The sequence below is a fragment of the Vitis riparia genome, chromosome 9 (genome assembly GCF_004353265.1).
Source record: "Vitis riparia cultivar Riparia Gloire de Montpellier isolate 1030 chromosome 9, EGFV_Vit.rip_1.0, whole genome shotgun sequence".
Taxonomy (NCBI): domain Eukaryota; kingdom Viridiplantae; phylum Streptophyta; class Magnoliopsida; order Vitales; family Vitaceae; genus Vitis; species Vitis riparia.
In genome coordinates, this window is record NC_048439.1 from 19,536,743 (window position 1) to 19,562,140 (window position 25,398).

Below are 25,398 nucleotides of genomic sequence, written 5' to 3' on the forward strand. Positions count from 1 at the left end.
AAATATTTTAGGTTTTCAAATAAGCTTTTTTTTTTTTTTTACAAAACATCTCATAGCTATTTTAAAAAACAATTATCAAATAGATCCAAATTTGCCAAAGCCTAACATCCTTTTTTTTTTTTTTTTTGGTCTTTCTGTCATATTTTCTATCTCCCAAACATAGCCTAACACTTCATTTGGATATGGAAAGATATAAGGAAATGTGCAAAAGAAAAGTAAATAGGAAGGAAATAAGGTGAAGTAAAACTAAAAAAATTTAAAATAAATAATTATTTTAAAACTATTTCATTATTTTGTCTTCTAAAAAATTTTCCTTACGCTTTTATTTTATTTTATATTATCTATGATAAACCAAATAAAAAAATTTAATTTTTTAATTATTTTTTCTCTTTTATTGATGCTTATTTATACTTTAGATTTTTTTTTTTTATATAGAAATTTACATAATTTCAATTCTTTACTTTTTATGAGGAGAAGAAAATGAGAAAAAAAAAAAGTCACAAAACATATTAAAATTTTTAATTAGGATGAAGTCTATTAAAAAAAAAAATTTCCTAGATATTAAAATAAGACCTTTAACCAACATACCAATATTCTTTAATAACAAAAAAGATTGAGATCTAATATTTAGGTTATATTTGGTTTTTGAAAATTTTGGGAAAATGCAAAGGAAAGAAAAAGTAAAAAAGTAAAATAAAAAATAGATTCAAAATCAATAAACTATTTTAAAATATTTTTTCAAACTCATTTAACTTATTTTTCTTTATTTAATAAAGATTAAATAATTTTAAAATACATAAAATTTTAATTAATTTTAATTATATTTGATTTTTTTTATTTATATTTTCAGTAATGAAACCAAATATTAGAAACTATTTTTCTTAGTATTTTTTTTTCTTTCCTTAATGCTTTCCGGAAACCAAACATAATATTAAGGATTGGGTTTCGAAAACCAAACATAGCATTAAGGATTGGATTTGGGGAACCAAATATAGCATTAAGGATTGGGTTATAGTGTGGAATAGTATATTTTAGTATTATATTTATACCTTTATTTGAATGAAATAATGAGTAACATATTTTTTTTTCCACTTATAAATATCAAAATTTTTCTATAATTGTTAAAAAATCACAAAAAAGAAAAAATTATTATTATTTTTGTCATATTACAATAAAACATGTTTTTATTTTATTTTATTTTTAAAAATAAATTTAATATTTATTATCTATAAAAGGAAAAATATTGATGTGTACTTTTTTGGAGATAATAAATAGCCCAACCCTCACCAACAATTAGGAAAAATCCACCTAACCACTCAGCCTAGATCTTAGAAGATGTGGCCCCTTCCAGAGACGAGTCTTGGCTGGGTATGAAAAAGGGAGATATGGTGCCCATCCCTGACCAAAGGTGTCACTGTTTTCCAATGGATGGCAAAGATGTTGCCAGCATCCATTCAGTTGCAGATGATTAGATAATACCAATACATGATAAAAAGTGTCACAAACTCATCTCTCATGACTCATGTGGCATGGCTGAGATTCCTAGGACAAAAACCCCCATACCCAAGCTCTTTGTTGACCCTTTGAAGTGTTCCTCTTGAACCCCTTCTGAATTGAGGAAAAAAGTATCAAATTTTTCTGGGTTTGGTGCAGAACTTGCAAATGGCTTTGCCCGTGGCTTCTTCTGGGTGTGTTGGAGTCAACTCCAGTCATAGCAGTCTCAAGGCCCTTGAAAACCCTCTGCTTTGCATCCGTAGAGTCTCCTTTGGATGGGATTTCCATCCTCCTTGTGTTCCTCTTAAGGGAAGGTATGCTAATTTTTTTGGGCTCTTTTCTGGGTTTTCTTTTGATGTAATGCTCAGTTTTGAAGTGTAGTTTCCTCCATTTTCTGGGTATTTATTGTTTCCCTTTTTAATTGGGGTTTGGGTATTTACTGTTCTGGTTTAACGACTTGGATTATATTGAGGATGGGTTCATAATTTATAGCACTATTGTCATCATGTTGATGAGATCTTGTGTGTTTCTATATTTGGCTAGTGGATTTTGGTAAAAAACTGATATAAATGCTGGAAAAGATTAATAACACACCGATGTTTCTTTTTTCTTGTATGGGTTATGATCTAATTGGAAGTATGATACTCAGTAGGATTAAAGTTTACAATTATAGACCATTTTTGTGATTTTTTGATGAATTGATGCAATAGATATTGATGGATGCACGTATTTCAAGAGATAGAATCAATGGGTGCTATGTCTTTGCCTCCCTGAGCCTTGGTGTTTTTCATGAACTTGACTGTAAACTGCCTTGTGCTCCATTATTGACAAATGCTTGCCTTTTCATATCATATCCCTTCTCCCAAATTTGTTTTTATGATTTAAGTGCCACTTTGGAGAGCCAGAAAATTGCAGTCAGCTGAGAATAGTGGCTGACTGCCTTTGGTAGATACTGTGTTTTTGGAGATTCCTAAAGCTGAATGGCAGGCCCAATGAATGATATGATACTGTCAGTTTCTTTTTGGTGTTTATTTGTGGATATAGACGTAAACGTAGAGAATGGGTTTGTGTTGCTCATCTATTGACTTTTTGTGATTGATGGTTCTGAGGGTGAAACAGAGTTTGAAAAATGGCATATTGTTAGAATAGTAAATTTTTGTTGGATGTTATTGGTCCATGAATCTGGTTCATCTAGGTATCAAGAATATCTTATAAATGTGTTGATGCTACATTTAATAGTTCTTATTTAAGTTGCATCTAAAAAATATTTACGATTCTTTAATATAAGAAAAGACGGATGGTTATTGTTTGCTTGTTTGAGCATATGCTATTTCATTCTGTAGATGTAAATATCATCCTTGGAATCAAATCAATATGAAATAAAAATTACTACGGTATCCCCCAAATGGGTTTTGGCATACTTGGATACAACTATAGGCTAGCTCTCTTTCGTTGATTGGATAATTTTGGTTTATGTGCATTTGTTCCATTTGGCATTGAGAATGTGTAATATGTCTAAGTACCTTACTCTTAAGTCATTTCCCTTACTAAAGTATGTGTGGTTTGCTTTCAGGCTGTCCTCTTCCGTGTCTACAATCACTCCAAGGGCATCATCGGCAACAGCTTTGAAGGTATCAAATGATTCCAATTTATGTTATGGGTTGTCATTGAGTGTCAAATTCTTCTTATTTCTTTTTGTCTTTGGTTGTTGGACTGGTGGAACAGGATGGGAAACCAGATGGAAATTATGATGATACTGATGCAATTCCCACTCCCAAAGTTATAATAGATCAAGACTCGGATCCAAATGCAACTATTGTGGAGATAACTTTTGGTGATCGCTTGGGAGCGCTTCTCGACACTGTATAATAACTTTTACATTTCTGGATCAGATATTTTTGTTTGTCTAATTTTTTGCTTCTTCCATTTTATTGACTCATACCCAGAAAAGGAAATTATTGGTTCTGTGAGTTCCTTTGTCTTCGGCTCAGTTTGATTACCTTTATCTTTCTACAATAGGATTTCTGATACATCATCTAGCTTTTTTAAATTGCTTGCAGATGAATGCACTTAAAAATCTAGGGCTGAATGTTGTTAAAGCAAATGTCTTTTTGGATTCTTCGGGAAAGCACAACACATTTGCCATCACCAAAGCGTAAGTCCGTGCAGTAAAATTTAGATGCATTTTTGCTTCAATTCCCATATCTATCAATTCTTTTCTTTCATTCCACCTTGTTACTGATATCTCCCAATTTTGTTGCTAATGACCATTTTTTTGTTTTACCTATTTTCTGCATTGTAGATAAGCTTGTTAAGTTCTCTAGCATCTATTTTTCTGTCAATGATCTGTTACTGGAATACTGCCATTTTTAAGGAATTTTCTTCTTGACTCTCCTTCAAAGATACGATATTAATTTTTAACTAGTTAAGCACATTTCATTTTACTCGGAAGTTTAGACCTCTGTCATTCTCAAACATAAACCTCTATTAGCTTATCTTAAAACTGAATTTCCTTAGGCTGGAGATACTTGAATGCATTAACTAGACTCTTAAACTATAAAAGCACCTCAAAGCATAGTGATATACTTCTATTGATGATAACGAAAATGTGGTAGTTTCCGGAATTTACATTGCAAATGTGTTTTTCATAACACAATATGCCTCCATAGTTGAATGCCAAATTTTTCAAAAGCATCTCAGATCAATTCATGTAATGTATGTTTTCCAATGGTTCTAGTCGATTTAGACCTGGTCCTTGTTCCCTGAAATGACTTTGCAAAAAGAATTTCTGAAAATATGATTTACCTTCATATTTTGGACATTGTTTTTTCACAAGCATTTTAAATGAGGTTGTGTGATTGATGTTTTCTGTTGATTCTGGTCAATTTAGTGCTGGTCGTTGTTTGCAGTGATACTGGTAGAAAAGTTGAGGATCCTGAGTTGCTTGAGGCAATTCGTTTGACGATTATAAACAATATGCTTCAGTATCATCCGGTATTCCTTTGTAAATATTTGTTTCTTGGCTTGACATGCCCCTTGATAGAGATCTCTTGTAAGATTTGCTCTCTTTTTAAGTTTCTTAAATTTTCTGAATTTATGGTCCAGGAATCAAGCGAGCAGTTAGCTATGGGAGTAGCCTTTGGAATTACACCACCAAAACAACAGGTTCTGATTTTATTTTTCATTCGTAAAAATTTTACTTATCACAATGGTGGACCATTATTGTTTTAAGACAACACTTCACCCAGAATAATCATATTATGATGTTTAGCCATCAGTTGAGATGTATGCTATCATGTGTGTGATATAAACCACTAGCACTTGGTAATGAATGCTACTTTCTTGGCACACACGTCTGCTCAAGCACTTGCACTTATGTGTGTGGTGCTCTGATGATTGTTATAGTCTGTGAACTTCATCTCGCAAAGCTTGCATTCCCAGCCATGGGTATGGTGGTTAAAATATCCCTATTGAGGGGCTTGGCTCCATTGTCTTCTCTATTGGGGGTGGTAGGCTTTGAAATTTATTGGTAATAAGAGATGTAGGAGAATATTTCTCTGTCAATCAGTTTCTGCCTTCCATTTACATGTACATGATTTATAATGGATTGATTCGATATCCATCAAAGAAAATATGTCAGATTCCCAATAGTGACCTTGATTTGAGAATACACTGATTGCTATTTCTTTATTCTGTAATTTACAATATATGTTCCAATTATCAAGGGAGTGTGTGAAAAAGGGATCTCCCTATTGGATTTTGTTTTGCTTTTTAGAGATGAACTTTTGACTCTTTATTATGCATCCCAAGTGGACAGCAATCACATATCCACTCAGACTTGCACTTCGTTGCTGATGCAAACATTTTCTTTCCCTTTAAAGATAGCATTTACTTATCCATGTACTTCTTCTGTTGTGTTTGGCTTCATCAGGTTGATGTGGACATAGCGACCCACATAAGTGTTAATGATGATGGTCCTGACCGAAGGTAATGCTTGTTTTGTTATATTTCACAATCTGATGGGACTTGTGTTTTGGTTTATTTCTCAATATGATGGGACTCTTGCCACCTATTCAGTGCCCCACATTTGAAAATAATTGTTGAGGTTGAAGCCCCACATGACACTTCCCTCCTAATGTTGTGGGACAATGCCTTGATCAGCAGGCAAATAGTAACTTAGTTCTTATCCTTGTTGCAGCTTGCTTTGTGTGGAAACTGCAGATCGCCCTGGATTACTGGTGGATCTTGTAAAAAGCATCACTGACATTAACATAGATGTTGAATCAGGAGAGTTTGACACTGAGGTAATAGTCACTTTGTACGTGCTGCAATTTTCAGGTCATTAAAGGAGGATAGCCCAAATTTACTAATTTATCATCAAATTTTTGTTTCCACTTCTAGGGTTTGTTGGCCAAGGCAAAGTTTCATGTCAGCTACCGTGGAAAAGCCATCATCAAGCCTCTCCAACAGGTAAAATTAGCAATCAGAGGGGGATTCAAACTGTCTTCCAAGGCTAAAAAACAGCCTTGCTAGTCTAATAGTTATGATTAAAGACTAAAACTAGTTAAGATGGTTAAAGAAAATACAATATAACAGAGTTGAGTTTGGTAGTTGAGCTGAGCTGAGGGTTGGTTTTGTTTAGGAACATTCATCTCCATGTTGCAGAATTTTAACACTACCAAACTTGGCAGGTTCTTGCTAATAGTTTACGGTATTTCTTGAGGCGACCATCAACAGAGGAGGCAAGTTTTTGAGCCATTCTAGGCGAAATCACCTTCAAGACTGATTACAACTAACTCATTCCAAGGATCATGTGATTGTTGTAGTCATTGCCCATTTTTAAGTATATGTGGAGAACTCTACAATAAGAATCTTCTTATAAAATAATAACTATGTAGACTGTTGATTCAATATGAGTGCAGGTCGATGATTATGGTTCATCAGTGTTTTTCTTTCAAATTAATATACAAAACAAGGATAATCTACGAGAAGTACACATGCTGCTAGTATACATGCTGGCATGCTGCTAGTATACATGCTGGCATGCTGCTAGTGTACATGCTGTGTTGGTTGAATCAATCTTTGTACAGATTAGCTGGTGGCGATGATCAGAAAAGCGACAGAAACATACATGAGGAGGAGAGGGTAAAGGGCGAGTGCCTTTCTCTTCTGGGTGACAGCAGAACTGATGAATGGATAGGCAGCCCAAGAGCTCCAGAACATGGTAACAAACACGACAATCATCCTTGCTATGAAATGGCCTTTGAACAGGCAAATCAGGGCTCCTATGTCCAGAGGAAACAGGCAGTAGCCCAGAAGGCTGAGGCTTTGGAAGAAGATTATTTTCCCTCCCTGTTATTTACAAGAATGAAGGTTACATATCTTTTGTGTATGCTTTTCTTCTCAAAACAAATGGTGAAAGCTTGGGTCTGCGAAAATATTAAAATCTACATACCAGGAGGAGGACGTTCAATGTAAGAACGATTGCACCGATTCCAAGCAGTGCAAATGAAACAGCAAAAATTTCGGACTGGAAAATAAACGACATAGGTAGTCAGAATCTCACTCAAGATATTTTCGCCATTTCTGAAGGCATGGTACTCACCTTTTTTATGGATGCAGACCAGGACAAGGTGAGACCGAGGAAGATGACAAAGAAGAACGGCCCCCAGAGGTCCCAATCCCTCAAGGCCTTCCCGGGGTCTTCACGGTGAGGATTAGGGAACAAAACAAGCTTCAAATTGCTCAGAATTCGCGATATGTCCCTCTGTACGGTTTCCCAGACCGGCTCAGTTAAGGTTGGTGCCACAATGTTGTGACCCGGTGGAATGACAACCGGGCTAGGGCTGGGTGTTGGAGACTTAGCGTTGGATGAAGCAAAAGGCAGCGATGAATAGGGGAATGGCGGTGTTCGTGGACTAGACCGCCTCGTTGGTTCCAGAACCGCCTGTCCAACTTGACTGTCTCCATGGAAAGGGTTCTCAAAGTTGTTTTCCATGATACATGGAGGATAAGAAGATACAGTTTTCTGGGAAAATCAAAGTATATATGGATTATTTTATGTCAAAACCCTAAAAGAAATAAGAAAGTAAATGAGAAAAATAATAAGAATGGGGAAGATTGAATCATTGATGATGAATGGCGGCCATGAGAAAATAGAGGAGGAAGGAGGGAAGGGATAAGAGAAAGATGGATGCAAAGGGGGTGGAGAAGACTTGGCTTAATTAGTATTCATGCATGGATTCATGGAAAAGAGTGATTGGAAGCTCAATTTTCGGACGTATACCCTCTTTTCTTCTCTTTTCATTTTTCACCACAAATCCAAATTTTCTCTCTTTTAAAAGGGCAAGTAATTTTTTTAAAAAGTGAATATATATATATATATATATATATGCAAAATCTTATTTCTATTTCTTCTCCATTTTCTTTCTTTTCTTTTCTTTTTTTCTTGATCATTTTCTTCAGAGGTAAACAAAGAGGGTATTTTGATAATTTCATACATAGAGTTTATTTTTAAAAAACAAAAAATTGAAAGATTGAATGGATGCATTTAGATTTCTCTTTATATGAAATTGGGAACAATCTTAATATGTCCTACAAAAAGACAGAAATGCCTTCAAACAATGTTTTCACTTTGGATGGAAGTGGTCTTTTAAATAAACACTTCAAGAAATCTTTAAATCTTCAAAAAATCTTTAAGACTCTATTAAAAAATTATTTTTGAAAACAATGGTTGAAAATTGTTTTTTAATGTTTTATAAAACAAAAGATTGTTTTTATAGAACAAAAAAATGTTTGGGATTTGAAATGATCTTGACTTGTTTTCTATGCCTTTAAATATGTTTTAATTTTTTTATATATATAATGTTTTATTTATAATCATCTTCCATGCTCATATAATTATTTTTTAAAACAATCATAAGAAAACATAAAAGCAACTATAAAATGTTCTCTAAAAATACTACATTTTTTGTAAAAGAAAAAAATGAAATAGTCTTCTAATTACTAGAATAGAAAATTATTTTCAAATAGAAAAATTGTTTTGAAAAAATAGTTGCTAACCAAGCTCAAGTCTTCAAGAAATTTGTCAAATTCTTCTTTACTCTTCAAATTGGCATATGAAAAGAGAGGAGAATTCCATTTATAGGGTCAAAAAATTTGTTTTGATATCATCTCGTAACTTTCTAGAGATTGATTATTTTTATGACAATAATTATCATTATTTTAATTACCATGAATTATTTAATCATGATAATTATATTATTTACTATTTTAATCATCAAAATTAATTAATTAATTTATTATTATGATTTTTAATTTATCACAAGATTATTTTTTCTTTTATATGGGAACCTTTTGATATGTGTCATGGAAAAAAACAAACATGATAAATGTCAAAATTTAATATATCTTATAATATAATATGTGATATTGTTGTATTTAAAGTCATTAATGTCGACTCACTCCCAACCGTATAGATATTGTTCACTTTGGACCCAAAGGGACCCTCAACTTTAAAACGTATCTATAAGATTAGGAGGAGTCCATACTCATAAACTTTCTCTCCTATCCGATGTGAGATGTTACAAACACCCCCACCCCCCTCCCCCCTCCCCTCTCCCCATGCAGACATAATGTCCTCGTTGTGTTCCATGGGATTACAACGCTTTTAGCTCAAAAAATGTTTTTGAAAAAAAATAGATATTTGCCAAATTTTAGAATTTTTTTTAAAAAATATAAAATATCACTTGTAGTGTTGAAAATTTACTTATAGTGTTTTTTTTGAAGAAACACTTTATATGTGATTCTCTTAAAAACACTTTCAGAGAAAATAATTTCACTAAAAACATTTCTAGTAGAAACTGCTAAACACACTCTAAGCCTATAAATACCACATCACTCTTCTTTATTTTTCATAAATTATTTAATTATTTCTTTCTTGAAACTTTACAAATTTTGAATTGGGACTTTTTCAAATAGGGCTTTTTCTTTAGAGGTTTATATTTTCTTTTTTCTCCTTTAGTTTTTTATTTTTATTATTTATTTATATTTATTTCTTCACTTATTGCTTTATTCTTGGTCATCATTTTATTTTGGAATAAATTAGCTTTGCTTGGTGTTGCCTTGGTGGGTATGTGCCTAAGGAAGCTAAATTATCAATATTAAATAAGATTTTCAGTAACAAGGTAGAACAGAGACACTTGCAAACTAAATCCAAATAAAATATGCAAATGTGGTATTTCACTAAAATAAAAATTCTACACCATCCTTAACAAGTCTAGAAGACGTTCCAATTGACCAAATAAATTAGTCATGTCTTGTTTAATACCAAAATTAAAATAAATTAGCATCATTCCACATAACATTCAACATTGGTTAGAACAAAGACACTTGTAAAATAAATCCTATATATATAAAAAAAAAATCTAGAAATAGAATTTCACCATAAAAAAAATTGGACAACATCTCCTATGTGTCTAAATTACAACCCAAAATGCCAAATCATTAAATAGTATAATTTAATACCATATTTAATTATAAGCACATTGGTAAGAAATAAGGCAAATTTCAATAGCATATCAAAATGGATTTATTTGACTAACCTAAAAACATGATAAAATCAAGGAAAAAATGTACAATACATTCAACATGTTTATATTACAGGAAAAATAGAAGCATGATTAAATCACATAGAAATTTTTTAAATTAAGCCAAACAACCCCTGACTACAAAACAAGGTCAGTGCAATAGGTGTAAGAAAAAGTGTTTTTTTTCTTCCACTTAAGGAATCGACTTTCAATGAAACATGGTCCTAAAATTAACTTTGAGAAGTGTAGATTAAGGAAAAAGTATTGGAAAAAATTAAAGGAGTTGAAAAATAATTGATTTTTGCAAAATCAATTCAAGTATCCAAAATAGGGTTAAAACTAAACCTGTATAAAAACTAATTTAAATCTCTTCATTAAAAAAAAAAAAAAGATTTTGAACCCAAATTAAATTTAATTAATAAGTTTAAAAGGTTATGAATATGTTCCAAGCATGAAAATAATTTTATAAAAACCATAAGTCATTTAGTTTCAATTTTTCAAGTCAGTAGATTTTTGAAAAGTTGAATGTATGTAGGCCTCATCAAGCCCCTATTTATTATACATGAATTAAATTTATGCATCCTTAATGTCATATGAATATTAGTAAGCTCATCGAGGCGAAGAATCATTTCAGTTTGTTTGGAATAAGAAAAAAAAATGAATATCATTAAGAAAAATGCATACCAATTGAAACATATTAACATATATTTTTTAAAGATTTTTTTTTGTTTTTGTTTTTTACAACTTAGAGATGCCAAAAGATGAGTTAAAAATGGATTGTGAGTCAATTATAATTGGAAAACAATTTAAAAAGCAATTTTAAAAAAAATAATCACAAAGGTCACACGAAATTACAAAAACAAGAGTAAGAACACAACTAAGGAAGAAAGTGTGTGTGCGTGTGCACTAAAATGAAGTGATAAACTTTAGTGTGTGCTGAAAATCAGTGAGTGAAAGTGTAAGTGTAAGGAGGTGAATCACAAACATTAATTTACCTAAAGAGAAAAATCGAAATAGGAATGAACCAAAACAAATATCAAATTCATACAAAGCCAATTATCATGATATTTTTTTTTTCGAATGGCTTGAACCAAGTGAGAATAAATAACTAAAAAAAAAAAAAAATAGAAGGAAGAATTGATCCTAAATGTAATTTCAATCATACATCAAACAACATATAATATCAATAATCTTCATGCAATCACAAACAATTTATAAGCAGATATCAATATGTAATCATCAACAATTATCTAACAATCAATAACATATAGTTATTAACCATCAACAAGCAATCAACAATCATGGAATTATCAAAATTCTCAAGCATTGAACAACAAACAATTTTCATCAACTCATAAACATTCAACAATATGTAATTATAAAAAATTCTCAAATTACAACATCAAGTAATTTTAAAAAATTCCTAACAATCTTTATGACCTATGCATCTACACCAATCAAATAGAATTCCTATATCTAAGTAAGATGAACGGAGAAGAAAAAGTTGGAGAGATGATCATAATCAAGATGTAGAGAGAATTGAAGAACATACCTTTCCTCTAGAAAAGATAAAACTTGATTTCTTCTTGCTTTTTTTAAGACTTCTTTTTTCTTCACTCTCAATTGGTGGCAACCTTAGGTCCCTCTCTCAAGGTTGTTAACTTATAAATTGTGAACATAGAAGAGTCCCATCTCCTTTAAAAACTCTAATCTCATATATCCAAATGATAGTTGTGTATCTCAAGTGGCAACCCCTCCTTTAATGGCCTAATCCCTTAAAAAAAAAAATAAAAATCCCAATTTGTGAGTTTCCTATCTAATTTCCCCACTCCAAGGTTGTGGACACTTCCAATGTCGATATGGTGTGAATCAAAATCCCCTCCTCAATCTTCAAAAACTCCTTAAAGAAGAATCCTACACTATCCAAATCCCTTTTTCCATAATCAATATCTTTTCTTTCCTTATGAGCAGTTGTGGACCAAGAGAGTCCTATCAAAATCCAAGTCAATATGGTGTATTCCAATCTCTATGTCAATCATCCTCTCTAAGAGTCCTAACCTTCCTAAAATTCCATGTCATATATGCCTTCCATATCTCAATCTCAATTTCCCTTTAATGTAACGTGAATTCCCTTTCCAATAAGAATCTTCTTCTCAAAATTCTATGGCAACTGTGAGTATCCAAAGAATCTTCCTTTATGAAAATCTCTAAAACTATGGATATTCCTATCTGCATAATGTTAGCCATGTCTCTCCTATAGGGATGGCTTGTCTTGGCCATCAAGATGAGTTTCCCATAGTGAGTGCACTAGTGTATGTGATGCACACTAGACAAAACTTTTGGTGAATCATGATGCAAGGTTAGCAATTTTCATGATTCACCAAGCTACTATATTGCATAGAATCTCAACTTTGAAATGATATTTAGTATGTGCGAAAATCAATAGGAGGCTTTAACCTATGGGTGAGATCTCAAAGTGGTCATATATCCTTATTGATTGGGTCACTATTGATGGAGATTGGTGGCAATAGGTATTCTCAATAGAAGCACCATGACATCTCATGGATTGAGACAATGTGTCCCCTTGAGTGATCCAAAGGACATGTGATCATAAATTTGTGGTCATAGTAATTCCATTGGTGAAATTTGACATATGCTCATTAGAGCTACAATATGTCAATTGATTACATAATAAGTGGAATCTATAACTCAAGGATTTAAGAGGTAATCTTAATAGGTGATAGCACTGCCTTGTTAGATTACAAACATTAGTTCATGGAGAGTTTGCATGCAGTGGATAGTAGGTCACGAACCCGAGTTTCGTCTCGTTGTTATTTACTTAGGATACTGGAGTGTAGTTGATTCTCTTTAGTGGAATGTTGAATCAAATTTAGAATTGGATTTTGAGGGAGCCAGTACTTCTATGAGTTTCAATGGTCTCCGTTCTAAACTCATATATTATGATGACACAATTTATGAAAGTTGGATTGGCTCTAGGTTCACTCTTTTGCATAAGGGTGTTATGGTAATTACGCAAGGTTGCACAAGGCATAGTTAACAAGGTCTCTAGATTAGGCTAATTGATTAATTAGATGGTTCTATATAGTTAATTAATCAATTAAGACCCATGACCTAAGCCTTGGTGAGCTCAAGTCATTTAACTCCAATAGGGGAACCCTATAAATACCTCCTTAGGGATTAGGATTTCTATCACTTTTTGGTTAGGGTCATCTTCCACCTCTAGAGAGAGAGAGAGAGTCATATCTTCCTTCCTTTCAATGCCCACACTTTAGAGTGTCAAGATCATGGTTTGAGTCATTGAACTAAAGATATTGGGTGTACAAGACCTTCAGACCATTAAGACATGTTTTTCACCGCAATGAATTAATCTGTGAACATCCAGATCTAGGTATGAGTACTATATCTTTAGATCTATAATTAATAAAGGTTTTTATTTTCATTTTATTCTGATGCGATAGTTTAGAGATGCTTAGGGATAGATGCATGCACCCTACGAGATCTAGGGTATAGGAACAAAGTAATTTGGGGTTCCCAACACCTCTTCGATGAGGAGATGGTTTTCATAGTATAGCATGAGGGTTTATTCACAACATTTGAGTTTTTTTAGAGGAAGTAGGAGTCTCTTTAGGAAGGGAAAACATTGGAAACTTAGGATGGAAGTAATCCTTTTTAGAAGATTAAAAACATGGAGAAATTTTAAGAAAGGAAGACTTTCATCTATCTATGAAAAATGGAAACTTCAGAAAAGATAGAACTCTTTTTGGAGGAGATAGAGATTAGAGATTAAGGAAGACATGGTTACCTTATTGAGGAGGATTCTCTAGTGTACACGACATGGGAAGGCTTGAGTTTTTGGAAAGATGTAAGATTCTTCAAAGATGTAGATTGGTTTTAGAGATTGAGGAAGACTCTTATCGAGGGACACAACATTAAAGATTTTTTTGGATTAGGAAGACTCTTTGAAATTTGACTTACGGCATTGTATTAGGAGACAGTGCACTATGGTCTTTACCAAATTGCTCAAATTCATGAACTGACTATAAACAACTTATCTATTTACAAGGAACTGATGACTTGTATCTTTTGTGCAACTCCTAATATATCCAAGTCATGTACAATGCAAGAAATATGGGTTGAATGCTCAAATTAATGTCAATGCATAAAAGGGATAACAAGGGGATAGTTAAATCTGACTTTGTTATATCATGTCTTGCTTTTAGGTGCTCAATCAAATAAGAGGATCCTCATCAATCTCTCAAAACCAATCCAGGTATCTCTACTTTCCAATCTCCTTCCCCTCATCAAAATAGTCTTTTTATTTATTTTTATTTTTAAAATCTCTAATATTGTGTGAATCCACTTCCAAAAGAGAGTCTCATCTCCTCTAAGATCTAAAAACCCTTGTTGTTTGCCAAAGGGAATCTTCCAAAAGAGAGTCCTCTCAATCTCCAACTCAAAATGGCATGAATGCCCTCCAAAGAGAGTCTTCTCTTAACCAAAATCTCAATGTTGATCCGTATACCAAAGAGAAGCCCTTCTATCCTTAAAAGTCTCATTTTTTCTTCCGCAAACAAAGCTCCATGCATAAGCCATGCAAAGTGATATAAAATACTATCCTTAAATGCACTGAAATGGAAATAACTGAGAATGCATCTAGATGAACTATCCTAAAGTGCAGCTAACTAAAATGCAACTAAAAAATTTCCTAAAATGCAACTATGTGAGTTAGGCTAACTAAACTAAATCTAAAATGCAACCAAGTGAGCTAAACCTAAAATGCAACTAAGTTAACTAAGTTAATATGCCATTAGGAGAGCTAAGCTAAGGTGCCACTAAGTGAGCTAGACTTAAAATGTAACTAAGTGAGCTATGTTAGGGTGCCACTAAGGCCACATTTGGGATCTATAAAAAATTCATCGACAGTGAATCTTCAAAGGTGGCTCAAAAACAATATCAAATGAGTGACAATGGACTACCATGAAATGACTATAAGGTAACAAGAAGTGAAGGAAACCACATAGAATAACATGTGCTACTTCTAAATCTAATTATATATACATTTTTATTAAAAAAAAAAAAAAAAGATTGCAAAAACTAAAGCCATTAAAAAAAAAAAAAAAAACTTACCTCTAAATCTAAGAAATTTCTTGAACCAAAGAAGAGTCATTTCCCTTGATTGTGTTAGGCTTTCTTTTCCCTCTAAGTGTGCTAGGGTCTACAACAAGTGGGGTTTCCAAATAGGAATTTCCTTATTGGGCTTCTATAATGAAAATTATTTTTTCATTATAAATGTCACATATAGTTAAATAACTAACCCAGTATATATATATATTTTGTTATATGGATTTCAAATATTTTATAAGTAAAACATTAAATAAAATAAAAAAACTAGTATAAAATTTAAATTTTGTTTTACTTATAATTAAAATTTTTAAAAATTCAAATTGAAAAGTTAAATCAACTAAAAATGATTTCAAAATAATATATTTATAAATTTTAAATTTAAAATAGATGAAACATGTTATAATGGTATGAATAATGTGCGTTAATGGGTTATTTGTGTCAATTTATATACAATTTAACTTAACCCTTTTATTAAACAAATTATGGGATGAATCATATTATCTATATAATTCACAAGCCATATTTGTGTCAAGTCATTCGGACACAATTATTATATTGGTTGTATTCAAGTTCAATAAATTTTCACTATTTCTTGTCTTAATATGACACAACATGACCCATTACCAACCCTAGGATGCCTATAACTACAAAATTGTCAACAATATTTTTTACCTTTTCAAAAATAATTTGACAGTGTTGAAGGGTACTTTTTCTTGATTGATTGAAGTTGGCTATACAGTTGCAACACTCTCTTGCCTTTGATTGAAAGCAAAAGGTTTCTCCAAGGTGATCCACACCTCTAAACTTATGGAACAACTTATCATCTCAACAAGTAGTCCTTAAGATATTGAAGATGATAAACAACTTATTACAGGTTGATCTTATTGATGCCATAATTTATATTCTTGATGTGTGATTTTGCATGAATGAGAAGAGCCTAGAATACATCAATAAACTATGAAGAACATTTTATTGTACCATTGGTAAATCCATATAGATTTTGTCCTTGAATTGCCAATAGATCTTGGGATTTCTAGATCAAATAACTACTTTGACCTAGCTTGTTAGGTAAAGATTGGTTGAACATACTAGAGAAGGGAGATGCAAAATTCATCATTTGTTGATTGTAGATTAATAAACTCAAGGTTGACATATTTATAGTTTTGTGAGAGCTTTTATGTCTTTGGTACCATGACAAGTCTCTAATGAGAAGTTTTTTTTCTCCTTTTCCATCTATCCAATCTTTATATTGAGAAGTTTATAAGAACTTTTCTTCTCCATATTAAACACATTAGTTTCTAACTAATTTCCCATTTTAAAAGATTTGAATTTTTTTAAATACCTAACCTTCGATGTTTCGCCATTCCCTAACATTTTGTGGGTGTTTTATTTATTTATTTATTTTTGGCAATTATATGTGGATCAACTAATGTAGTAACTTAGGTTTCTTCATTCTCTGCTTTAAACATCATGAATTTCTCTATTTTTTTTCTTTTTTACATTAAATGAGTTTCTCCTTTCATTCCTCGTCTATGCCTACACCAAAAGAGCATTTTAGGTTTCTCCATATATTCCTTTCATAATGCAAGTTTCTCCGTTTTGTTTGTGATCTTCTTGTTAGGGGTGATTGAAACATAATATTTGGATAATTTTGCTTTTTGGGCTTTAACAAGAAGGAAATTCCTGTCCTCTCATTTTTTACTGAGAAAAAGAAAAGGAAAAAATGTTGAGATAAAGCATGAATTCTTATTGTTAATAAACTAGGGAAACAACAACGATGATAAGTGATAACAATAGCTTGTTCAAAGTTTCAAGCAATGTAATACATTGGATCAGGCAACTTAAAAGTCCTATTCCCTCTATTAGTTCCCAAGATATCACTCCATTGATCACCCATGTTTCCAACTATTTTGTATCCACTCTCCTCAACCTTTTTCCTCTGATTTGATTTGTACACAAGTGCTGTACTTTCATCAGATGATTTCCTACAACAAGAACAACAATAAAAAAAAATTAATAAAGAAAAATAAAATCATCAAATACTAAAATTAATATTTAGTAACAAAAATGTCCATTTCTTTACTCATTTCATCTAAAAATCAATTCACTGTCATGGGGTGAAGAAAATTGTCACACCATCAAGGCTTCTAGCTATCTTGAGGCTTATATCAGGATTTTGCTTTTTGAGCCATTATTTTCCCAGGAGTGAACATTGTCGCAGCCCGACACATATCAACATCATTGATGGGGGTTGCTACCCAAAATGCAGGGCATAAGGGAGTTTTACTGTTAGATCCTCCAACCCTATCTTATATGTGATCTCAATTTGGACCTTGATTTTAACTATTTGCTTACCTGAGTATGAGCTTCTCCCAAGTATGGTATCCCACCTTCTTTAAATTGGCTACTGTGACGTTTCTCTCGTCTTCTCCTTTTCCTGTTAAGAACACAATTTTAATCCCCAGGGACACCAGCTTGTTGTACAGCTTAAGACTTTCCGGCAGTGCTGGTGCCTTCCCTTTCATGACCCATTCATTGAACGACGTCGAATTGAAGACTTCAGCCCTGAAATTTCAAGAGAAGATTCACGTAAAAACATAGCACATACATGAATATTGGCCAGAAAAATCAGGAATATTCATGTTTGTAGATGCTAAAGTTACCCAAATCCGTTTTCAGCATAGTAAGGCAGATTAGAAAGAGTTGTCTCATCTATATCAAACACCCATACGTCCTTGCCATCTCCACCCAACTTGAGGCTTTCAGCATAAGCAATTGCCTCATATACCACCACTCTCGAGTCTTGCCGGTATTGGTGGCCGAGCATGTAATGCCCCACATAGCTTTCACATGCTTGTGGAACAGTGTCCCAGTTTATAATGTTGTTGGTTTCCACTGCAAGTCTCCAGCTCGGGCAGGAAAGACCCGAAGCAGGGTGGCCACCGGAGGCAAGTCGTGGCCGGAGGAGGTGGATTTCATGGGATATTCCCAAGGAAAGCTCAACAGTAAGGGCAAAAAGAAAGAGCAACAGGGCCACTCTTCCCATGTTGTAGTACTGTGGTGGTCGTGGAGAAACCACCCAATTTACATGAATTTATATAGGCTCCAGCAAGTGAAAATGGAGATGGTGTTTACTTCAGCTATCTACTGCAGTAATGATGAGCATTATTGTAAGGTGGGGTACTTCACCTTGGTGGTGGACCATAATCACTAATTGTCGCACGGAATGTAAGGCTACTTTTGAGAATTGCTTTTAAGAAAGGTTTTGTTTAGTTGTTGAGAACACAAAAAAAATAAATAGATAAATAAATAAACATGAAAGTAGGTTTGATTGTCAATTATTCATAGTAAAACGTGTTTGAGAGTTGATTTAGATAATATATTTTAATTGTTTTATATTGTTTCAGTTTATGAGATTGTTTACTGAGAAAGATTGAAAATGAAGTAGTATAAATAAAAGTTATTTTTAAGAAATATTAGAAACCCATGAGACATCGAGAACATTCCAAATTTCTAAACAAACTTTTTGTTTTAGATAACATCAAACAATTGTTTTTCTAAAACTGTTTTCAAAAACCATTTTTCAAGAACTATTTTCAAAAACATTTTAAAACAAATCCTAACTATCCATATCCTTCTTAATCTGTATTCCATATTGGACTATGGTCTATTAAGCATTATGGAGAAACATGCTGCAATATCTTATGAATTTTTTTCCCATTATTTTTAGTGGAATCATTAACAAATTAAGCTACTTTCATAGGCATGTGTCACTGCATTGATCATTCTTATATTAAGAGTTTGTTTGGTAGTGTTTTTAAAAAACACTTCTAGTATAAAAAGTATTTTTGAAGAAACATTAGACATTTGATAAAATTTAGAAAATATTTTTTAAAAGTTGAAAAATCACGTTTAATGCTAAGAGTTTGTTTGATAGTGATTCTAGGAAACGCTTTTAATATTTTGAATATTTGAAAATTTTTATCATTCAAATATTAGAAATACTAGAAACACTTTTTAAAATCATTCTCAAACACACTTTAAGAAGCACTTGATATGTGATTCTCCTAAAAACACTTTTTTTAAAAAAAATCTTTTACTAAAAACATTTTGAATAGAATATTGCCAAACACACTCTTACACGAAGATAGGAAGAGAGCTATTCCATATAGAATTAACAACAATTAACATAATTATGACCTAGTACAAGTAAAATCATTTTGGTCTATGGAGTATAACAGGTGATTTGAACCAAAGAAATAACTTCAATGAGAGCAATCAAAAGATCCATGCACTATTGGACCATATGTGTATCATGTTGTCATATTGCCAAGGGTCCAGACAACTGAACAATGTGGTGCAGTAGTCCTTATGTCTGCCTTTAATTTGCATTCCCATTAGTCCTAGTTTCTGCAGCCTCCTGTTTTACCTTCTGCAGTAACTAAGCTTTCACCATGAAGCCATGAAGCTGCATATTGGGATTATCCTTCCTTATTCAATGAGTGATCCATAAAGATTGGATTATGACCACATACAGATATCAGTGCATGCATGCCTGATGAAGGACCATATCCACTCCTGCAATTATTATCTTTTCGCAGGTACTCTATGGGAGAAGCCATAGATGAAGGACCACATCCACTCTTCAAATGTCAACCACAGATGAGAAAAAAAAAGAAAAAAAGAAAAAAAGAAAAAAGAAAAAAGAAAAAGAAAAATAGATTTGAAGTCGATGTAAATTATTTTTATATGTTACTTTAAACATATTTTACTTAATTAAATTTTTGATATAAAGATTAAATAATTTAAAATATATAAATTTCTAGTAAATTTTAATTATATTTGATTTTTTTTGGTGTTTTCTATGGTACAACCAAATATGATAAAGTCATTTTCTTGAGTATTTTTTTTCTTTTTATAGTGCTTTCCATAACCAAATATAACTATAAGAATCATGAAAAATATGACTAAAATGAGGTTAAATGGAATAATATGACTTCAAGGAGAGATGAGGGTTGCAAATAATTTGCCAATTCGCCTCTATTCAGGCCTAATGCTGGCTGGGGGCAGCACAAATTTTTTATTTTTTTTATTTTTTTTATGCCAGTCTAATAGTAGATCTTCACCATGAGAGATCGCATAGTTTTTCCTATTTGATGTTATTATTTGATTTCGTGTTTTTTTTATTTGTATATGTTTTCTTTTGTTTGGTGATTGTTTGTTGATTATTCGTCATGGTTGGAGAAATAGATGATTCCTTTCAATTTATTAGTATGAGATTGAATGGAAAAAATTATTTGTATTGGAGTGATGTGATGACAAATTTTCTAAAGAGCAAAAGGATGAGAGTTATATTATTGGCACTTCATATAAATATAAAAATAAAGAGGATGAAAAATATGCAAAATTGTTAGACACTTGAGAAATAAATAATTCAAAAATTATTATATGGTATTGGAGTTTTGTTTGACGGGAGGTCATGTGTTATAGTCTCATCACATATTTATGTACAGTTGTTTGCTCATTGGTTTGTCTAACCCTCCACATGCAGGTATGGGGTCGTACTTGAGGGAGAGTGTTAAAGGGCATAATATACATCGTGGACTCAAAGCCTAAAAGTTTAACAAGGGTATTGAGAAATGAACACTCTCCAACATTTCATCTAATAGTAAATACATTTCATCTACATTTGTTATCATTGATAAAAATGGAACAAAATGGTAGGCAATTCTCCTAATTTATGAGCCATATTGCCTTTTTCCTTCCCTTATCCGGTGAGTTCCCACCAAGTTTGGCCTGTAACCACAAACACATACCGCTGCATTTACCATGTATTTTGGCCAAAAGGGTGTAGGTACCTAGCAGTCTCATGGCAGACAAAATGATCCGTACAAGCACAGGAAGTCATTATCTTTTAGAGGAGCAAGTATAGCTTTAAAGCTATATGCAGTTGTCCTTGGGTGTGGCCTTTCCCTACCTCATCTGATGAGTGGCCTCATAACTTTAAGTTTTTAAAGCCGGGACAGTGGCTCTCCCTAATAACACTTAGCTCTACTTAAAAAAATAATAATAAATAAACTTAAAGTTATCAAATTATTTTATGTGCTATTTAAATTCATTTAAATTATTCTAATTTTTATTAAAAAATAATAATTTAAAAATATTTATTTATTTTTGTATTTTGTATAGTCTATTATAATATTAATGTTCCGTATGAAGGGTAGTGGTATAATTGACACATCTCTTTTTCCTTCGCTTTCCTAGTAATCAAACATAGCATTAAAAGAAAATGATGCCAAATTCATAAACTACACAGTAGAATATAACTCTTAAAACTCAAATTGGAAAACAAGTCACAAAAAGAAGAGTTTGTTTGATAGTGATTTTACAAAGTGCTTTTAATCTTTCTAACATTTGAAATTTTTATCATTTAAGGTTTAAAAAAGATAAAAACGTTTCTTAAAATAATTGTCAATACAATCAAAATCTCTTATATTTCAGACATTAAAAGTGTATGTAGTTCTCCATATCTGTGATCTATATCGGTCTTTTCCTAATTCATCCAATGAATTTCTCATAAAAATTAGTTTTTTACCACACAAATATACCAAATTTAGGGACAATGACTCTAATTACTTGAAGGGTCCATTTGTTTGAACACTTCTTTTAGTGACTGCAGAACCCTTTGATCAACCCTTTCAACAGCTTCATCATTCAGAGAATCCGAGAAAACATAAAACATTTCCACCTTCTAATCTCACCAGAAAAAGCATGGTGGTGTTTTTTTTTTTTTTTCTCTAAAAGAAGATTAAGTACTGTCAGTGGACCATGTCACCTTTAAAAAAAAGAAAGAAAAAAAACGCACTTGGTCTACACATGGTAGTCTCCTCAGATGGCCCATGTTTTCAATGTTTGGACAGTGATTCTATCTGAGAGGCCCCTACAGCCCTCCAAATGTTTTTCTTTACACACAAGGAAAAAGCCATATTCACTCCTCAAATCTCAACCCCATAGTGAGAAAAAGAATCTGTGAAAAAGCAACACTAAAATGGTGTTAAATACCAAAGATTTCATCTATTCATAATAGTCTATTCCATATATTTGTTATCATGGACAAAATAGAAAGAAAAAAAAAATGGTGGCCAATGCGCCTAATTTGTGAGCCATAGTGGACTTACCTTATCCAGTGGGTTCCTATCAAGTACGGCTTGTAACCACACACACATACTCTAGCTACTTCCTCCAATGACTTCCCCACAAAGTTTGCCTCAATATCACACGCATATATCAATGTTGTGTGCCAAGTTCTAAAGTTGGGACAGTGACTCTTGCAAATATGTAATACACCAAAGTGGTAATAACCAAAAATCTGGTGCACTTGTCCTCACATATGAGCTGTATTATTGATGCTTTGCTACCGTCCAATGGACATGTGCCGATGAATATGCTGCATTTCCATCCACAAGGGTCAGTCTCAAATGTCAATATTGCTAGCTCATCGAGCGATAAGCCCCAAAATAGGAGGGCAAAACTTGAGATTATAGCTCTTCCCGTAATGTTAAGCTACCAACTTTGAGTTCACTAACATGTAATATGATTAAATAGTTTCTATTTTAACATTGGGTGAAGGAATCGCTCCTATTCTCTCATAATCACAGCTCCAAATTGTGATAACATGCTCTTCAAGTGGAATCTTGTAAAACTTGTGGTTCTCTTGTGACATCTCCTGACCTCATGATATGGACTCGAGCTAGTAGCAATCATTAACGTGCCTTGCAACTGTTGAGCCTAAACAGAGAAATAAGATTTGTTGGAGAAGGAAGGAATGATGAGAGCAAATGCTTGACAATAAGAAGCCAGGGGTGAGAATCTGAGGAAAGTAGTTTAGACATAAATGTCAAGTTGCTTATAGAAGCTGTTCCAAGACTAAATTTGAGTAACTCCCCATGAGCATTCTAGATCTAAAATAGTTTAGGATTAACAACATTTTATTAATTCAAAGCCATGAATAATCCTTGCTCCTTGAATTGTTAGGATCAGGGACTTAGCCATCTAATCTGAAGACTAACTGGTTGTCAGATGAGATAGATGGGTAAGTCCTTGATCCTAATAGATTGTATCAGAGCTAGGTGACGATCCTAATAAACTGACCATTTGCTCTCTTTATCTGTTAGGTTCTCTCATGAAGCAAAGTGATCTAAAGCTCCAAGACAATGTAATCAATAATGGACACATCAGACTTTGTTTTCTTCAGCTTCTTGGAGTTTCCTATTCCCACTGGCATTGAACTCATTCGAGAATCTGGCCTTGGTGGTGAACTTCACATGGTTTGCATATTTTTCATTGTTACTGAACTTTGTATTTAGACAGTAAATAATAATGCCTTTGAAAATGTCGACTTTCATTTCAATCCATGAAATGCTCCCCACCCGCACATACCTATGAATTCAGCCTGATCATGAAGCTTGCTTTCAATGTGGGGCTATTGATTTTTATCATATTTATATAGATATTTAATGTTAAAATTTCTACATTTAATTTAATTCCAATGTTAAATAGGAACTATTTAATTATATTACATGTTAGTGAACTCAAAGTTGGTAGCTTAACATTACAGTAAGAGCTATAATCTCAAGTTTTGTGCTTCTATTTGGAGGCTTCTCACTCACTGAGTTAGCAATATTGAGATTTGAGACGGACCCCTGTGGTTGGAAATGTGGCATATTCATCAGCACATGTACTGAAAATGTAGCAGAACCTCCATATAACCCATAGATGAGGAGAAAGGCACAAGGTTTTACCTTTCATGTTTTCTTTCTGATTAGAGTTTTGTGTTATTTGGAAGAGCTAGCTTTTTAGAAACATGACACGCAACATTGGTATATGTGTGTGGTTATGATGAAGCAAACTTTGTGGGGAGGTCATTAGATGAAGTAGAGCATGTGTGTGTGGTCATAAGCTAATTTTTATGGCACACTCATAAGATGAGGTATGGCAGGCCAAATAAAGAAGATCAGACACCAAGGACAACGGCATATATTGGCTCCTTTAAATCATTTTGTCTGTTATGAGACTGGTAGATACCCACACCCTTTGTGGCCACAAGGTCACTATTCGAATATTGAAAACGTGGTATTTAGTATGTGTGTGTGGTTACAAGCCAAACTTTGGACGAACTCACTGGATAAGGTAAGGAAGAAAGCACCAGGGCCAGCAATCTATTATTTCCTCCAAACTGCTCAAACCATGCTCCTACAAATCTTAGCTGCAGTGTGTTAATTTCAGCTAATTTGTCACACCCTGCTCAAACGCCTAAGTCCATGACATAATGCTGTGGAATATAGAGACAGAAGAAAGGGAAAAAGTAGCTATATTATTATGAATAGCATAGGATTCTTTTATATGACGATGTTGGAGAGTGCTGATTTGCAGTAGCTGCAACATTTGGGAACAGAGGCGAATTCCAAAACCATTCTTCTAAGCGTAAAGATCCTGTAAGATTTGGTCCTCATCTCACCAAAGGTTATGAAATCTTTGGTATGTAACACTCACCATGTAACCTCATCTTAGTGCTCTTTCTCACCCACAGATTTTTTTTTCCCTCACTATGTGGTTGAGACTTGGAAGATTGAACATGGCTTTTTCCTTGTCTGTAAAGGCATTTGCAGACAGCAGGGACCATTTCAGACAAAGACCCTTCAAATAGTCACTGTCCAAACATTGATAACACGGTTGGCTATATGTGAATCTTTATGGGTGGCTTGATTAAAGATAACCAAAATTTTGAATCATAACCAAATATTTGCAGACAGGACCATTTCCTTCAAACTTCATAGACCATGTTCCTATGAATCTTAGCTGCAATGTATTAATGCCCTGCTATGGAATAGTGACACAAGGATATTGATAAATATTTTGCTCTCTAGTGAGTACGATACAAGAAAAGGGGATGAGTAACTACGATATTATGTATAATATAGTATTCACTGTATTGAAGTGCAACAATACAACTCTCAAGTCTGGAGACACCCAAATGATGACTCGTAGAACAAACCCATGAAGTGTAATGTAGAAAAAGTTTGGCTTACCATCACTAAATACCAATTGGTTTTCAATGAGATGTTCAAAGCACGATCCAACACTACCATTGGTAGTTAGAATAACTGAACTT

At 33.0% G+C, this 25,398-nt stretch overlaps 4 protein-coding genes across 4 annotated transcripts; 1 reads left to right on the forward strand and 3 right to left on the reverse strand.

The window, feature by feature from the left end:
• Positions 1 to 1,358: 1,358 nt before the first annotated feature.
• On the forward strand, positions 1,359 to 6,405 carry LOC117922276 (ACT domain-containing protein ACR11). The gene is made up of 10 exons (XM_034840348.1): positions 1,359 to 1,808; positions 3,068 to 3,125; positions 3,220 to 3,357; positions 3,555 to 3,649; positions 4,404 to 4,488; positions 4,600 to 4,659; positions 5,426 to 5,481; positions 5,693 to 5,798; positions 5,896 to 5,964; positions 6,186 to 6,405. Exons 1-10 carry the CDS (start codon positions 1,663 to 1,665, stop codon positions 6,246 to 6,248), a joined length of 876 nt encoding a protein of 291 aa, XP_034696239.1. The 5' UTR covers positions 1,359 to 1,662; the 3' UTR covers positions 6,249 to 6,405.
• Positions 6,406 to 6,424: 19 nt separating this feature from the next.
• LOC117922277 (protein YIPF6-like) lies at positions 6,425 to 7,048 on the reverse strand. The gene is made up of 2 exons (XM_034840349.1): positions 6,950 to 7,048; positions 6,425 to 6,846 (listed from the first exon to the last, which is right to left on the reverse strand). Exons 1-2 carry the CDS (start codon positions 7,040 to 7,042, stop codon positions 6,586 to 6,588), a joined length of 354 nt encoding a protein of 117 aa, XP_034696240.1. The 5' UTR covers positions 7,043 to 7,048; the 3' UTR covers positions 6,425 to 6,585.
• Positions 7,049 to 7,060: 12 nt separating this feature from the next.
• LOC117921897 (protein YIPF6-like) lies at positions 7,061 to 7,766 on the reverse strand. Its single transcript, XM_034839842.1, has one exon. It carries the CDS (start codon positions 7,490 to 7,492, stop codon positions 7,061 to 7,063), a length of 432 nt encoding a protein of 143 aa, XP_034695733.1. The 5' UTR covers positions 7,493 to 7,766.
• Positions 7,767 to 16,953: 9,187 nt separating this feature from the next.
• On the reverse strand, positions 16,954 to 18,302 carry LOC117921624 (acid phosphatase 1-like). Its single transcript, XM_034839572.1, has 3 exons — positions 17,891 to 18,302; positions 17,583 to 17,792; positions 16,954 to 17,212 (listed from the first exon to the last, which is right to left on the reverse strand). Exons 1-3 carry the CDS (start codon positions 18,271 to 18,273, stop codon positions 17,038 to 17,040), a joined length of 768 nt encoding a protein of 255 aa, XP_034695463.1. The 5' UTR covers positions 18,274 to 18,302; the 3' UTR covers positions 16,954 to 17,037.
• Positions 18,303 to 25,398: the final 7,096 nt, after the last annotated feature.

What these genes read in the sequence shown, in the direction of transcription:
- LOC117922276 (XM_034840348.1), top strand. Translation starts at nt 1,663, where the DNA reads ATGGCTTTGCCCGTGGCTTCTTCTGGGTGTGTTGGAGTCAACTCCAGT. An exon ending in TGGGAGCGCTTCTCGACACT is followed by an intron (nt 3,358 to 3,554) that starts GTATAATAACTT and finishes AATTGCTTGCAG; the next exon opens with ATGAATGCACTTAAAAATCT. An exon ending in ACATTTGCCATCACCAAAGC is followed by an intron (nt 3,650 to 4,403) that starts GTAAGTCCGTGC and finishes CGTTGTTTGCAG; the next exon opens with TGATACTGGTAGAAAAGTTG.
- LOC117922277 (XM_034840349.1), bottom strand. Translation starts at nt 7,042, where the DNA reads ATGTCGTTTATTTTCCAGTCCGAAATTTTTGCTGTTTCATTTGCACTG. An exon ending in CATTGAACGTCCTCCTCCTG is followed by an intron (nt 6,847 to 6,949) that starts GTATGTAGATTT and finishes TGTAAATAACAG; the next exon opens with GGAGGGAAAATAATCTTCTT.
- LOC117921897 (XM_034839842.1), bottom strand. Translation starts at nt 7,492, where the DNA reads ATGGAAAACAACTTTGAGAACCCTTTCCATGGAGACAGTCAAGTTGGA.
- LOC117921624 (XM_034839572.1), bottom strand. Translation starts at nt 18,273, where the DNA reads ATGGGAAGAGTGGCCCTGTTGCTCTTTCTTTTTGCCCTTACTGTTGAG. An exon ending in TATGCTGAAAACGGATTTGG is followed by an intron (nt 17,793 to 17,890) that starts GTAACTTTAGCA and finishes TTGAAATTTCAG; the next exon opens with GGCTGAAGTCTTCAATTCGA. An exon ending in TGGGAGAAGCTCATACTCAG is followed by an intron (nt 17,213 to 17,582) that starts GTAAGCAAATAG and finishes TTCTTGTTGTAG; the next exon opens with GAAATCATCTGATGAAAGTA.